Consider the following 17,464-nt stretch of genomic DNA (forward strand, 5'->3'; position numbering starts at 1 on the left):
AAGCTACATCGTCACAAAGCGTGGCTTAAAAGAAGGAAACCCTCGCTGACTGGCTTCTCTTTAGCTTCCTGACCCCTTAACAACACGCTGGGAACCTCTGATGTCCCCACCCCATCCTCCCTCCTGGTCTCCTGAGCTGCACTGGCCCCACCCACTCTCAGCAGGTGACTTTCTCTATTCACTGAGAAGCAGTCAGAAGCCACCGGCCATCATCAAAAAATCTAGAAACAATAAATGCTGGAGAGGGTGTGGAGAAAAGGAAACACTCTTGCACTGCTGGTGGGAATGTGAATTGGTACAGCCACTATGGAGAACAGTATGGAGGTTCCTTAAAAAACTACAAATAGAACTACCATATGACCCAGCAATCCCACTCCTGGGCATATACCCTGAGAAAACCATAATTCAGAAAGAGTCATGTACCAAAATGTTCATTGCAGCTCTATTTACAATAGCCCGGAGATGGAAACAACCTAAGTGTCCATCATCGGATGAATGGATAAAGAAGATGTGGCACATATATACAATGGAATATTACTCAGCCATAAAAAGAAACGAAATTGAGCTATTTGTAATGAGGTGGATAGACCTAGAGTCTATCATACAGAGTGAAGTAAGTCAGAAAGAGAAAGACAAATACCATATGCTAACACATATATATGGAATTTAAGAAAAAAAATGTCATGAAGAACCTAGGGGTAAGACAGGAATAAAGACACAGACCTACTAGAGAATGGACTTGAGGATATAGGGAGGGGGAAGGGGAAGCTGTGACAAAGTGAGAGAGAGGCATGGACATATATACACTACCAAACATAAAATAGATAGCTAGGGGGAAGCAGCCGTATAGCACAGGGAGATCAGCTTGGTGCTTTATGACCACCTAGAGGGGTGGGATAGGGAGGGTGGTAGGGAGGGAGACGCAAAAGGGAAGAGATATGGGATCATATGTGTATGTATAACTGATTCACTTTGTTATAAAGCAGAAACTAACACACCATTGTAAAGCAATTATACTCCAATACAGATGTAAAAAAAAAAAGAAGCGACCATCCACACGTAGTCGCTGTCAGCAAATCCACCAGCCCTCCTCCCCTAAATCTATGTCCTCCACCTTCCTTCCATGATGGCTGCAGCACCTGCCACACCAGCTCGTGCCTGGGATTCCTCTCACCTACATGCGAGCTCTTCCGCTCCAGCAATTTCCCCTCTCCTGCATTATCAGTTGTTGCCTGTCCACTGGGTTACCCTGTCATCCTACAAACATATTATACAGGTCTCTGCTCAATATCATGTCCTCAGTTCCTTTTGACAAAAAAGACTCTTCCAAAAAAAGTCAACCAACTTACTGAAGCCACCTTCTCTTCTCACATACTCTCATCAACCTACTCATATCCGGCTTTGTCCTGGACATTCCTCTAAAACTGCTCTTGCCAACTGCACCAGTAACTCCCAAGTGGCCCTCCCTCTGGTGTCAGGGGTCTCTCTGCCCAGTTCTCTCTGCAGGAGCTCTCCTCGTCTTTCTGATCTCTCTACACACATACCCCATGGTGGAACCCCTTCCTTCTGTGTCCGCAGACACTCTCTACATGATCTCATTTATCCTCTTGGCTTTAAAAACTAACTATATGAGAAAGGTTCCCATATTTATGTCTCCAGGGTTGACCCCTTGCCTGAAAACCAGATATTTATACCCAATTAGCTACTCGATGTCTCCTCTTGGGGATCTAATAGGCATCTCAAACTTAACACCTCCAAAACCAAATTCTTTCTTCATGCCTTTTCCCCCAAACCAAATCTATTTCACCCCTAGTTCTCCCTTTGCTATACATGGCAATGCTGTCCTTTCTCTGGTCAGTTACTCAAGCCAAAATTCCTGAAATCATCTTAGACCCCTCTCTGGTAAACCCCACATCAAACTCATCGGTTAATGCCATTGCTTATGCTTTCAAACTACATCAAGAATCCAACTTCCTTTTTTCTTTGCTGCTTTTGTTACTACTCTCCTGGTTAAAGTCATCATAACTGGTCTCCATCTTTCTATCCTTGCTTTCTCACAATTTATTCTCAATGCAGAAGCCAGATTGAGCCTTTAAAATGTCATGCCTGATCAAGTCACTCAGTGACCTTGAATAGGTTAAAAATAAAATTCACAGTCCAAAAAGTCCTATGTTGTCCTACAGGGCCATGGGTGACCTGGCCTCCTCCTACCCTCTGAACTTCTCTCCTGCTCTGCCTCCCTCACTCTTGCACCCCAGCTCCAATGGCATCCTTGCTGCTCCTGGAACAGGCCAAGGGCTTTTCTGCCTTAGGGTATTTGCACCTGCTGTCCCCTCTGTCTGGAAATTGTTTGCCCCAGGAAGTCTCTTGGCTTGATCTTCCACTTGCCTTAGGTCTCTGCTGAAATGTCACAGATGCTCCTAGTGCTAGGAAACCTTGAGAGAGGCGATGCAGGGGGCATCTGGGAAAAGCTACTGGATTATTTGTTGAACCACTACTTTGAGTACTTACTGCATGACAGACACTTCCAATCAACACCTCATGGATTACAAAACTGCATCCCCTCCACAGCCTCAGGGAGCAGGTAGGAATAGCTAACACTTAGTGAGCGCTTACCATGTGCCAGGCTAAACACTTCATAAATATGAGCTCATTTAATCCTCATAACAGCCCCATGAAGTGAGTACTGCTATGGTGTCCACTTTACATCTGAAGCACAGAGAGGTCAAGTAACTTACCACACATCACCCAGCCAGAGCTCAGTTTGAACCCATAGCATAATCTGATGCCGATGGAGAGAAGGCATAAGGCTTAAGTAGAGCCTTTACAGGGGGCTGAGCAGGTATTCCTCAACGTTATAAGTAGAGGTAGAGCCTTCCTTTGCGGGCAGAAGGCATTGCATGTACACAGGTATGGAGGTAGACAGTCGCCTTGACACTGTCCAGGAAGCAGGTGTGGGTAAAGTGTAAAGTGCGGCTTGATAAAGGGAGCCGACTGAGTATAAGGCTGTACTCTGTCTGTTCTTTGAGTGCCTGTCAAGTAAGGTCAAAGTGGTGGCTCTCTGCTCAGGAGTCGGGAAGTGAACGGCTGTAGTAGGTGCTGAAGGCCTTTTTTTTTTTTTTTAAACATCTTCATTGGAGTATAATTGCCTTACAATGGTGTGTTAGTTTCTGCTTTATAACAAGGTGAATCAGTTATACATATACATATGTTCCCATATCTTTTCCCTCTTGCGTCTCCCTCCTTCCCATCCTCCCTATCCCACCCCTCTAGGTGGTCACGAAGGCTTTTTAAGACCTTGAAATCCTTGTTGGTCGAGCGACCGCGATCGAAGAACTTTGAAGGAGGGGATGGGGGTGGGAAAGGAAGCGGAGAAAAGGCAAGTGAGAGATAAAGGGGAAGTGCAGTTTCAGAACCGAGCTAGCTCTCTCCTCCCTGTCTGCCCAGCCTCCAGCAGCTTCTCCTCCAACATCTCCCGGGCGACCCGCGTTGGACCCCATGGCCGACTCCAGACCCAAGAAAGCCAAGATCTGTCTCTGCATATTTCTATGTCTTCTTGTGGTGGGGGTCATCGCGGTGGTGGTCGGAGTCCGGATGTGGCGCCACTCGTCCGAGCACATGAAGTGGAACGGGACGGGCAGCACTGCCCATTTTCAAGAAATCGTCCTGGAGCGATGCTACAACTACACGCAGTTGGTGCAGCCAGAGCTCAGGTGAGTCGGCGTCTTTGGCGCACGGCGGGGCACCGCGCGCGGTAGTGGCTGGGCACGGCTGGGCACAGCCGGACTGTGCGCTCCGAGTAGCCGTCAGGATTGCCTGAAACAAAGCATCGACTGTTCCGAGTCAGCTGAGAGCCCGCGGGGCAGTGCTGAGTAGGGAGTCCGGGCTCGCGAGTCCGAGCGCCAGTCCCCAGAGGTGCAGGCGGGCGGTGGCGAGCGCGCTGCTCCTTGGCCCTTGCGCTCAACTGGTGGACACTTGTCAGAGACGCCCGGAGCCCGGCCCCATTTGGGACCGCAGCCCCACTCTGCCAAGAAGCCGCGGAGTTGCTGGCGTTTCCTACATTTCATGGGGTTTGCGTTTGCCATCTCTGACCCAAAAGTGCCCCGGACAGTTACAGACACCTGGTGAAGTGGCTTGCAGAGCCTGAGGTGGGAGGATGGTGTCTGAAGGGCCCGATCACTGAAGTTAGTTTCATTCGTTACTATAAAACAACATCCCGATTCTTTTCGTGCTCCCTGAAATGAATGTGACCACAGCATCCAATAACAAAGCAAAGCAAAGAGGTAACAACTTAAAAATTTTTTAAAGATAAAACACACGGTAAAGCGCATCTGCTTAATGATTCCGTTCAGACCCTAGAAACACCACCCACATCAGTCTACGGAACTTTCCGGAAGGTTCCTCGGGCCCTCTCCCAGCTAGCTTCTAATCTCTCCCCGGAGTGAAACGCTTTCTTGACTTCCATTCTCAGGGCTTGGTTTCACCCGGAAAACTCATTTTTCGAAGTTGTACATAAAGCAGAATAAGCTGGGAAGTAAAAAGTTGCTTCTCAGGCTGCCAAAGGCAGACAGGGGAGCAGCGATTGTCATCTGTGTGCCTGAGATCAGTTCCGCCTCCAAACACCCGCGATCCCAGGGGATGAGCCCTGAGACGCACCAGGGAATTCCTAAATTTTATGTTTGTATCTGTTTTCTCTGACCCTAAAAAGCTTGGTTCCTAATAACATTAGTATAATTATGTATTCGTTTTCATATATACAAATAATATGTATGTATGTATGTATGTATTATTATTGTTACTAACAAAATATCTAAATGTCTTTATGGTTCTTTTTGTCCTTAGGATATAGGATACATCCACTAGTGATGGATAGTGATGTATAGAGCATGTACCACTGTCTGACACCTTATTAAAGGGATCCTTCTGGCTGCTGGGTTGAAAATAGATGGTAGTGGGTCAAGGACAGAAGCATGGAGGCCATGGAGTTCTTGTAGCAGTTCAGGTGAGAGGTGATTGCGACTAGGATAGCGATGGATGGTGATGAGAAGGGGAAATATCCTGGATACATTTTGAAAGTAGATCCCATGTGATTTACTATGGACTTGTGTATGGGATGTTAGAGAAAAAGAAGAAACAAGATTTGTGGGCTGAGTTACCAGAAAAATGAATTTCCGTTTATCAGAAAGGGAACTACTGGGATGAAGCAAGTTGGGAAAGGAAACACTGGTCTGGCTTTGTACATGTTAGTTTTGCAATGTCCATTGATATTCAAGTGTAGATATTGAATAGGAAGTTGGTTTCTATGAGTCTAGGGTACTAGGGAGAGGTCTGGGCTGGAGATATAAATGTGGAAGTCAACTGTGCATAGAAATTCAAGCAGATGTATTATAAGGAGGAAGTGTTAATTGTCTTATTCAAGTGATTCCGGCTGGTTAAGTAAGATGAAAACTAAAAATTGACCGATGGATTGATGACTTTGACAAGATCAGTTTTAGAAGAGTGGTCATGGTGAAAGCCTGTCTGGAATGGATTCAAGAAAAAGGTGGGAAGAGAGAAATTGGAGACTGTACATAGACAGCTCTCGCCAGGGATCTTGCTGGAAAGGAGAGCAGAAATAGTGTGCTGGTTGGATGGATAAGGAGGGATTCAAGATGGAAGAAATTGGGGTTTGAGAGCCAGCTTCTTTAAAGTCGACTGAGAAGTTGTCTAAGTAAAGAGTGTTTCCTGGGCTTCCCTCGTGGTGCAGTGGTTAGGAATCTGCCTGCCAGGGCAGCAGACACGGGTTCAATCCCTGGTCCTGGAAGATCCCACATGCTGTGGAGCAACTAAGCCCGTGTGCCACATCTACTAAGCCCGCGTGCCACAGCTACTGAAGCCCGCGTGCCTAGAGCCCTTGCTCCCCAGTAAGGGAAGCCACCGCAGTGAGAAGCCCGCGCACCGCAACAAAGAGTAGTTCCTACTTGCAGCAACTAGAGAAAGCCCAACTAGAGAAAGCCTGCATGTGACAATGAAGACCCAATGCAGCCAAAAATAAAATAAGTAACTTTATACATATATATATATATATATATGTAAAAAGAATGCTTCTAGATTTCTACAGTTTCCTTAGGTCTTTGACAATTGTCCTACCAATATCAAATTCAGCAACTTTTTTTTTTTTTACATCTTTATTGGAGTATAATTGCTTTACAATGGTGTGTTAGTTTCAGCTTCACATCAAAATGAATCAGTTATATATATACATATGTTCCCATATCTCTTCCCGCCTGCGTCTCCCTCCCTCCCACCTTCCCTATCCCACCCCTCTAGGTGGTCACAAAGCACCGAGCTGATCTCCCTGTGCTATGCGGCTGCTTCCCACTAGCTATCTACCTTACGTTTGGTAGTGTATATATGTCCATGCCTCTCTCTCGCTTTGTCACAGTTTACCCTTCCCCCTCCCCATAGCCTCAAGTCCATTCTCTAGTAAGTCTGTGTCTTTATTCCTGTTTCACCCCTAGGTTTTTCATGACATTTTTTTCCCTTAAATTCCATATATATGTGTTAGCATACGGTATTTGTCTTTCTCTTTCTGACTTACTTCACTCTGTATGACAGACTCTAGGTCTATCCACCTCATTACAAATAGCTCAATTTCGTTTCTTTTTATGGCTGAGTAATATTCCATTATATATATATGTGCCACATCTTCTTTATCCATTCATCCGATGATGGACACTTAGGTTGTTTCCATCTCCGGGCTATTGTAAATAGAGCTGCAATGAACATTTTGGTACATGACTCTTCCTGAATTATGGTTTTCTCAGGGTATATGCCCAGTAGTGGGATTGCTGGGTCATATGGTAGTTCTATTTGTAGTTTTTTAAGGAACCTCCATACTGTTCTTCATAGTGACTGTATCGATTTACATTCCCACCAACAGCGTAAGAGGGTTCCCTTTTCTCCACACCCTCTCCAGCATTTGTTTCTAGATTTTTTGATGATGGCCATTCTGAATGGTGTGAGATGATATCTCATTGTAGCTTTGATTTGCATTTCTCTAATGATTAGTGATGTTAGGCATTCTTTCATGTGTTTGTTGGCAGTCTGTATATCTTCTTTGGAGAAATGTCTATTTAGGTCTTCTGCCCATTTTTGGATTGGGTTGTTTGTTTTTTTGTTATTAAGCTGCACGTGCTGCTTATAAATTTTGGAGATTAATCCTTTGTCAGTCAGCAACATTTTTAAAGTGACTCACCTGGGTCATTTTTACCAAAAAATTCAGCTTGGTTTTCATAGAAAACATGTTTTTTTTGTTTTTCCACTTAACCAATTTATTTATGAACAATTTAATGAAAGCATATAATTAAAGCAAAAACAACAAGCATAAACATATTCAAGAATAGGTAAATAAACAACCAAGTAAGTGAAAATGAAAGTCCTTGGGGATACAGAGAGTAGCCTATTAATTGTGTAGAAGATAGGCAACTTGTACAGAGAGAACAGAAAGTGGTTCAGTTAAATACTGGTCAGTTAAGAGATTTTTTGCAAAATATGAATTTAGAAGTGGTCATCCATTTTTTTTTTTTTTTTTTTGCCATTAAAGATCTATTTCTTGCCTTAGACCTAGATCAGGTTAGAAAACAACCAGGACAACATTTTCTTTAAATGAGCTGTGGTGGAAAGAACAGATGCAAGATGGTGAGAACAAAACAGGAAACTGAATGAGAGATGAATCAAGAATTGTTTTCCTGTGTGTGTGTGTGTGTGTGTGTTTGTGTGTGTGTGTTTCAAAGACTAAGGGCTTGGAAGGGAAGGATTGATTATATCCACGAGTTTTCATAGCTGATATGAGTCGGGAATGGGGGCTCATCTTTTTCAAAAAAATATCACCAGTAAATACCTGCTCTGGAAGCAGGGAGATGATGAGAATCTTGTTATTAAAGACAAAAAATAAAGTGAAAACTGAGGTCAGAAACTTGAAGAATAAATAGAGCGTGAGAATGACATTCTTTTTTCTTCCAATGACATTTTTTTCTAATTATAAAAGTAAAACATGCCCATTTTAGAATACTTGGAAAAATATTTTTAAAATATAGTGAAGAATACAAAATCACTTAACCCCCCAAGTGGAATTCTAAATAGTGGGGTATACCACAATTAAAAAAAAAAAATAAGGAGCTTCACAAAAGGAAGCTATATACCTGTTTAAATGAATGGCTTTAGCTTAGTAGTTTTATAGACATAATTCAAATTTCTTCCATAATGAGGCATTTCAAGAATTGCTAAATTTAGTTCTCCACTTCTTACCTGCTGTATCAAACATGACATATCCGCATAGCAGAAAGCTGCCTACATCTTTAGTCTTTGGATGTATTGAAGCAATTAGTAAAGCTTGATTTGAAGAGATATTAACAATTCCCCCAACGCAGTTACTTGGCCATGGTCCAGATTTGTCTTGATAGTTCAAAGGTTTGTTTTCTCTTATTATGACTAACAAGCAAATGTTATAAAGTCATTTCTGGTTTTGGTACTTCATGGTGTAAATATTGTGAAATTCATAATAAATTTGCTTCCTGCATTATCTTGGTTTCTAGGAGTAAACATCTGTTTATGAATTAAGTTGTCTAGAGCAGTAATGAAATCTCCTTGGGGATTCTTTTTTTTTTTTTTTTTTTTTTTGCGGTACGAGGGCCTCTCACTGTTGTGGCCTCTCCCGTTGCGGAGCACAGGCTCCAGACGCGCAGGCTCAGTGGCCATGGCTCATGGGCCCAGCCGCTCCGCAGTATGTGGGATCTTCCCGGACCGGGGCACGAACCCGTGCCCCCTGCATCGGCAGGCGGACTCTCAACCACTGCGCCACCAGGGAAGCCCTCCTTGGGGATTCTTTAAGAGTAAAGAAAGACGGAAGACATACAGTTGAAACTGGGAGAGATTTAAAACTACAAAGGACTATGTGAGACTTAGATGAAAGACAATTAATTGCATTTTGGGGATCTGATTTCATGTTTTAATACTTCTTGGTAAAAATTTTAAAAGGTGCTTTGGAAACCAAGGTTATGAACATATCCTTTTTTTTTGGGGTGGGTATGCGGGCCTCTCACCGTTGTGGCTTCTCCCGCTGCGGAGCACAGGCTCCAGACGCGCAGGCTCAGCGGCCATGGCTCACGGGCCCAGCCGCTCCACGGCATGGGGGATCTTCCTGGACCGGGGCACGAACCCGTGTCCCCTACATCGGCAGGCAGACTCCCAACCACGGCGCCACCAGGGAAGCCCGAACATAACCCTTTACAGCTAAAAATTGTACTTTTTGTATTTGACAGCTCTAGTTTTCTTCATTCTTCCCATTCAAGGGACTACTTTCTCCTTCTTCAATATTCCTTATTCCCCAGGTCATATCTCCTCTCCATTCTTTTCTTAAAAAATTAAACATGTTAAGTTATGAAAATGTTAAATGCACTGAAATATTCATAGAACAATGTTACAACTAGCCATTTACACATCGTGCAGAATTAAGAGACAATAAAACTTTTGTCATATTTCTGTCAGATCTTTTATTCCCTAGTTTTTAAAGAAATAACATGCTATAGATAAAAATCAAAATACCTCCCCCCTCAATTTTCTTTTCTTCTTTCTCAGAGGCAAATACTACTTGTTTCACTTGTATCTTTCTAGAAATGTTCTCTGACTATATAAGTGTATATTCATATATTCTTTTTTTCTATACACATCCTCTCTTCTGTCTCACTTTTTTTTCACTTAACAGTTTATCTTGATTATCAATGTAGTTCTGTCTCATTCTAATAATATTCCTCTGTATAGATTTGCCATATTCTAGACTTGTACTCATGAACATTTAGGTTGTTTTAAAACTTTTGCAATATATTGCAAACCATGCTGCAATAAAATACTTGGAGATGTAAGATAGAATCCTAGAAGCAGAATCACTAAGTCAAAAAATATACCATTTTACATTTTGAAAACATAGCCAGATTTCGCTTTATAAGGCAGTTCTCTTCATGAGGCAATGAGAGTTTATTTCCTCATACGTTCACTACACAGGATGTTTTCAAACTTTATGATTTTTGCCAATCTAATAAGGGAAGATGTTACTGAATTTTAATTTGTATCTATTTTGTGTTTTTGCCTGTAGAATAACCTTTGCTTTTTCCACTTACCAATATGTTTTGGTGATTTTGATTACATTATTTTAGAGATTTATTCATGTTGCTATATGAGCACTAGTTCATTAATTTTAACTGCTGTAGAGTACCCTGCTGAATGACCGTAACCTACACTTATTAATAGATTCCCTTATTCTCAGTTTTTGCTGACATAAACAATGCTAAAACATACATGTCTACTTGCGCTTATGATTTTTTTCTAAGATGTTTACCTTGAGGCAGAATTCCAAATTCATAGAGTATGTCATTTTCACCTTCACTGGGTGTATTAATTTGCTAGAGCTGCCGTAACAAAGTACCACAAACTGGGTGGCTTAAACAGTGGGAATTTATTGTCTCACAGTTCTGGAGGCCAGAAGTCTGAAATCAAGGTGTCAGAAGTGTTGGCTCCTTCTGAGGGCTGTGAGGAAGACTCTGCTACCTGACCCTCATTTCTAGAAGCCTCTGGCATTCCTTGCCTAGCAGATGATGTTCTCTCTGTGTCTTCACGCGTTCTTCCTTCTGTGTGTGTCTGTCTCTGGATCCAAGTTTCCTCCTTTTCTAAGGACACTGGTCATATTGGATTAAGGGTCACCCTTACTCTCTGAACTTGATCTTCTGCGAAGATCTTATTTCCAAATAAGGTCACATCCTGAGGGACTGGGAGTTAGGACTTCAGCATCTTTTAGGGGACACAATGTAGCCCATAACAATGGGTGTACCAATTAAGATGCTTTTGGCTGCAAGTAAAAGAATACTCAACTGTAAGAGGTTTAATGCAAGAGATTTTTTATATATACACATGACAAGATATCAGAAGTGGGGTGGTCCTTGGTAGATTCAGCAGCTCACTGATGGCCCAGGTCCTTTCACTCCTCCATCTCCCTAGGATGACTTTCATCCTTGAGCTTCTTGTCACAAGATGGCATCTGCAGTTCCAGGCATTATGTCCTTAGAGAGTGATACCCAGGAACAGAGAGCAGGAGGATGGGCAGGAGTGCCCTCCTTGCAAGTCTCTTTATCAGGGAATAGCATCTTTCCCAGAAGCCCTTCCTCAGCTGCCTCTGTGCTTCCCCTTGAATCTCATTAGCCAGAATTGGCTCACATGGCTGCCCAAATTGTAGAGGAGGCTTGCGAAGTGAGTATTTGATATTTGGAATCACTATGATAGGAGACATGCTTTGCCGGTAGGGAAGAAGGGTGAGGAATATCTATTTGGGTTGGGAAGCAACAGTGTCTGCCACATTACATATGGCCAAACAGGTCTCCAACTTTGTGGTATCAACGTCCTTTCACAAAGGCAGTGTGAATTTACTTGTTACTGTACATCCTCACCAGCACTTGGAATTGTCAAACAATTTTGCTCATCTCTTTGTGGCTCTAATTTTTGGTTCCCTGATTCCTAACATAATTGATCATTTTTAAATGTATTTATTGGTATGCTGGTTTCTTCTGTGAAATGCCTATTCTTGTCTTTTGCCTGTTTTTGTATTGAATTGTTTTTCTTCTTTATACGTTCAGGATTCTAATTTTTTGTCAGTTATGTGGATTGCAAATATGTTCTCCCAATCTGTGGGTTGACTCTTGACTTTATTTACTGAAGATTTTAATGTAATCATATTTATCTTTTATAGTTGTGCCTTTTGTGTGTTATTTAAAACTTATTTTCTACCAGAGGTAACAAAAGTGTCACATATAATCTAAAAATTTTAAATGTTTGATTTTCATTAAGTGTTTTATCCATATGGAATATATTTTTGTGTGTGGTATAAAGTAGGAACCTAATTTCATTTTTTTCCCTACAGATGGATAGTCAGTTGTGCGAGTACTAATTATGAAATAATCCATCCTTTATCAAGGGCTTTATAATGCCATTTCTGTTGCCTATCAGGTTTATCAGTTCACTTCTGGGCTCTAATCTATGATCTATTTTTCTCTATACCACTCCACATTGTTTAAATTACTAATGTCTTGACACTGAGTAGGGTACCTCTTCCTTCTGTTAGTGGACATTAGTTTACATGTTTTTGGAAGTTTATATAAACAGAATCACGTACTACATACTCTTTTGTACATATTAATAGTTCCTTCCCTTTTATTGCTGAATAGTTGTCCATTGCGTTTATATACCACAAGTTGTTTATCCGTTCATCTGTTGATGGGCATTTGGCTTGTATTCACTTTTTGGATACAGTATTATGAATAAAGCTTCTATGAATGTGAGTATACAAGATACTGTGTGGACACGTGGTTTCATTTTTCCTGGGTAAATGTCCAAAAATGAAATAGCTGAACCATGTAGTTTAGCTATTTAAGAAACTACTAAACTGTTTCACAAGGTTATTGTATAGTTTTATGTGTTCATTATCAGGGTATGAATATTCTAGTTGTTACACTTCCTTGTTAGAAGTGTTCTGATGGGTTTGCAGTGGTATTTTAATGGTGGTTTTAATTTGCATTTTCCTCATGACTAATGATGTTGAACATTATCTCATGGGCTTATTGAAGTATGTATTCAAATCTTTTCCCAATCTTAAAAAAAATTAGGTTTTAGTTCTTATCATTGAGTTGTAGGTGGTTTATGTATTCTGAATACAAGTCCTTTATCAGATGTATCCTGAAAATATTTACTTCCACTTTATGACTTGCCTTTTCATCTTCTTAAATGGAGTCTTTTAAAAAGCAAAGTTTGTTTTTTAAATCTTTATACGGTCCAACTTGTTCATTTTTTCTTATATAACTGTGCTTTAGGTCTTTGATCCATTTCTAGTTAATTTTGTATATGGTGTGAAATAAGGGTCAATTTCATTTTTTTCACATATGAAAAACCTATTTGCTGTTGTATCATTTATTGAAAAAGCTTTCTTTTCCCCACTGAATCTCTTTGACTCCTTTCCTGAACGTCAGTTGACCATGTCTGAGTCAATTCCAGGTGCCATAACAGAACACCACAGACTGGGTGGCTCATGAACAACAGAAATTTATTTCTCACAGTTCTGGAGGCTGGAAGTCCAAGATCAAGATGCCAGCAGATTCAGTGTCTGCTGAGAACCTACTTCCTAGTTCAAAGATGGCCTCCTTCTCTCTGGGTCTTCACATGGAGGAAGGGAGGAGGGAGCTCTCTGGGTCTCTTTCATAAGGATGCTAATCCCATTCATGATGGCTCCACTCTCATAACCTAATTACCCCAAATGCCTCATCTCCAAATGCTATCACCTTGGGAAATAGATTTCAACTTACAAATTTTGGGGGACACAAAATTCACTCTACAGTACCATGTATGTATGGGTTTCTTTCTGAACTCTCTGTTCTATTTCCTTGATCTATAGCTATCCTTTCACAACTCTTATATTGTCTAGATCACTGAAGCTCTTTAGCAAGTCTTGAAGCCAAATAATATAAGTCCTCCAGCTTTTTTCCTTTGATTGCTTTGGCTAGCTTGTATTTTCACATAAATTTTAGAATCAACTTGCCAATATTTTTAAAAAAGCAAGCTGAAATTTTGACTTGTGATTTGGTAACATCTTAATATTGAGCCTTCCAACCCATGAATATGGGATATCTCTCTATTTCCTTAGTCATTTAAAAATTTCTCTCAGCAATGTTTTGTTTTCAGAGTACAAGTCTTGCATATATTTTGTTAAATTTATGGCTCAATAATTCCCATTTTTGCATTCCTATAATTATATATATGTATATATCCTACTTCGATATAATATGTAGAATATAATTTTAATATATAGTATATAGTATGTAGTATTTCATATATAGCATATGTTATAATATATACTACATAGTATATTATGTATCCTGATCAATACCTCCACCCAAAGCCTTCTCGATCTCAGTTAATGGCAACCCCATCCTTCCAGTGTCTCAGGCCCCAAACCCTGGAATTATCATTGACTCCTTATTTCGCTAACACCATGCGTCTTATCTGTTAGGAAATTTACAATGAATCAAGAATCTATCACTTCTCACCATCACCACTGCTACCACCCTGGTCCAAATCACCATGGGCACTTGCCCAGATTACTGGTCTACCGTCCTCTGCCTGTTCCCTCTTTCAGACTATATTCAACAAAGCAGTCAGAGAAATCTTTTGAAACGTAAGTAATATCATGTACCTCCTGTGCTCAGTATCCTCTATGGCTCCTCAGTTCACCGTGAGTAGAAGCTTATGAAACTCTGCTCAGTGGGGCAGCATCACCTTTCTGACCTCATTTCTATCTACCGTCCACCTTGCTCACTCTGCTCCAACCACACTGGCTTCTCTACTGTTTCTTGAACACGCCAGGCACTCGGGCTGTTGGGAAGGTTGTTGCTTCTGCCAAGAACGCTGTTTGCTTGGATGTCTGTATGACTAAGTTCTTTGCTTCCTTCAATTCTTTGCTGAAAGGTCATCTACTGTCCTACTTGTTTAATGCCAAAAACAGACACCTCCTCCCCCATAACCTCTGACACCCTTATCCTATTCTATTTTTCCTGTTTTTCATAGAATTTATAAATTTCTAGGATACTCTACAACATTCATTATCTTTATTGTCAGTCTTGCTGAAAATTGGTTTATTGTCAGTCTTGCTCTGGTAGAATGGAATTCTCACAGGACAGAGACTCTTGTGTATTTTGTTCACTGGTATATCTTACTTACTCATAAACGCGCCTGGAACATAGTATATGCTCAATAAATATTTGCCAGCTTGATGAATTAATGATTTCTGAGCTTTCCTTCAGCCGGAAGAGTCTGATTTTAAGATCCTACTTAGGGAAGTCCTAATCGCCTCAGTGAACCCTGACAATTACCCCGTCCTTCCACTAGGTGGCAGTCTTCACCTTCAATGCAGGCTTCCAGTAGCCTCAAATTTGAGACTTCATAGTTGAGTTAACCTGCACGTTTTCTTTGGTCCAAGACAAGCGGCCCTGCAGGACATAACAGCAGGAAAATTCACAGACTGAGTGTAATTACCCCTTGAGATTCAAGTGCTTTTAAGGAAGAGGATTTGGGATGTGAGCACTTTCCCCGGGGAGCAACACATTACGAAGGTGATGTTGCTGCGTTGATGGGGACTTTGAAATATAATTGTCATTTACGGGAAGGATGTAGGTTTAGAGAGAAGTGACATTACAGAGTTATGAAGCCTGAAGTAGGCTGACAGCATACAAAATGGATTTAACCACCAAATATATCTTTTTTTGGTTTGTTTTCTTCGTTTTAGCATAACACTTTAACACTTTCTGCCCCGTCCCCTCTTATTCCACTTACTTTCTGTCCCTATTCTGGTCTTCAAATTCTCATGTGACCTACAGGGAAACGATAACCCCTCTGGGGTCTTGGGTCCTCCTTTCTGTTAGGACCCACTTCGTTCTGGGGATAGGTAGGGACATGATTTAACATTTCCTGTGGGACGCAGAATTGTTTAGCAGGGAGAGCAGAGTTTGGACCTAAGGCAGCTGTGCCACTTGCTGACTGGCTTTGGGCAAGTTACTAAGCTCTGAGCCTCAGTAGCAGGGGATTGTACCCCTGCCCCCCATGGGGCTGGTGTGAGAGTTAAATTGGATGCATACAAAGTGAGCGCCAAGCGCAGCGCCTGGCACACGGTGAGTGCTCTGTGGTGTTCGTGCTCCCTCCTTTCTCCTTCTAGCATGACTTCTGGGCACGGGAGACAACCTACCTAGGTGGGTCAGAGGTAGGGAGAAGGCGTGGGAAGTGAACAAGAGGGAATACTCTCGGGGGATAGGTAATGGCATCTGCTGGAAGGAGCTGAGTGGGAGGAAGGGGGAGGACATCCCAGTGACCTTGAATCCTGACATCTGTGCCCAGCCTGCATGCACTGAGCCTCCAGGTCACCAGTTAAGGAGGCAAACAGAAAACAGCTGTCAGACTGAGAGTCCAGCTCAACACGGAAAGTTGCTTATTAACAAACCATGTCTTTCAGAAGCTGCTCCTGGAGCTTGTCAGGCATAAACACTGATGAAGGTGTGATGATTTTTACAGGCCTTTCGATTCTGTAATGTCCCATTCAGACGGTGGGTTACCGTCAATACCTCCCCCAAACCCCAAGACCACCCACTACACGGTGGTTGAACAAGGTGGTTGTATCGCTCTTTGCAAGAAGACTGAGCGCTCACCATAGGGACCCACAGGGGCAGGGCAGGGCTCTGTTTGAGGATGGTAGAAAGGACTTGTAAGATTCAGGCTTATTTTATGAGATTTGGCAAAGGTTCGAGGAGGCTGGCTTTGCTGCCAGGAAGCAGAGGGGAAGGGGGTAATTCTGTGATAGGGAATCTTAATAAATCTTATCTATCAGGCTGGAAGAATGAAGCAAAGCTGAAGCTGTAATTGGTAAAGAAGCAGCAGTCACTCTTATGAGCCACAACGAATGGATATTGGGTCACTTCATTTGCGTGTGTGCGGTTTGGACATTGCTTTTGTCTGTTCACATGGCGTGATGTCATGGTCACACAGTGACCTTACCTGATGCCACTGTCCTGGAGTTGTGGTCCACAGGAGAACACCAAGGCCTTCCTACCAGTGCCAGGCCAGCTCCCACGTGTCAAGGGCTGAGTCTCTCTTTTTCATCACCACCATCTCCACACACATACAACCTGGTGCACTCTGGGCCCCAGGGAGGAAGGAGCTATAGTAGCTGGCTTTACTTATTTAGGAAGAGGGATGCCCCTGAGGGAATTAAAGGAAGGCAAGTGAGCTGCTGGGATCTCCTTGACAACTGGCCCTCTGGGCGGATACGCTAGTGATATTGGTTAGAATGAAGAGACTTATCTCTTGAAGGCCCTCAGCAGGATGTCCTTTGTTAAAGGATCACTGATAGAAAATAAACGCAGTACGTGTGAGGTTTGAGTCCCTGAAAAATCATGGAAGCTGTAGAGGTCTCCAGAGAATAAAATGGAGACGCCTCATCACTTCAGTCCTTCTGGCTGTGTGAGGAACCTTGCAAAACCTCATTTGGTAACTTCATCTATCATTCTGGGCCAGGAAGGAGGACAGGATGGACCCTGAAGGCTATACAGGATGCCCTGACCTGTCCTTGCTTTGTCTGAGCTTCTCGATGACCCGTCTCCTTGAAATTATTCACAAAGTTTGATTCTGGGTACAATCTGGGATAAGTGAGAGGGTGATCTGACAATCCGATTTTGCTTAAGGATGCAAGGAAGTCTTTAATGTGGAAAGAAAGATGCCCTGGAAGAGGTGCATGGCCCTAGCCCTCACCTCACCCCATATTTCATGTCATTAGGTCTTGAGAAATGGATCTGGGTCACCAACACTGTCTCCCCTGGTGTCGAACTGAGCTAGATGAGGAATG

General features: G+C 42.3%; 1 protein-coding gene across 1 annotated transcript in view; it reads left to right on the plus strand.

Annotated features, from left to right (window-relative positions):
• The first annotated feature begins 3,426 nt into the window (after nt 1-3,426).
• Nucleotides 3,427-17,464, plus strand: part of CD38 (CD38 molecule) — a 41,757-nt gene continuing 27,719 nt past the window's right edge. Inside the window, exon 1 of the mRNA XM_089911247.1 lies at nt 3,427-3,713. Coding sequence (XP_089767373.1) covers nt 3,499-3,713 — 215 coding nt within the window. The 5' untranslated portion in view covers nt 3,427-3,498. The remainder of the gene's footprint in view (nt 3,714-17,464) is intronic.

Source organism: Delphinapterus leucas, chromosome 5, assembly GCF_059928025.1.
Source record: "Delphinapterus leucas isolate spDelLeu-1000000601 "Yukka" chromosome 5, BTC_Dleu_Yukka2, whole genome shotgun sequence".
Classification (NCBI taxonomy): Eukaryota; Metazoa; Chordata; class Mammalia; order Artiodactyla; family Monodontidae; genus Delphinapterus; species Delphinapterus leucas.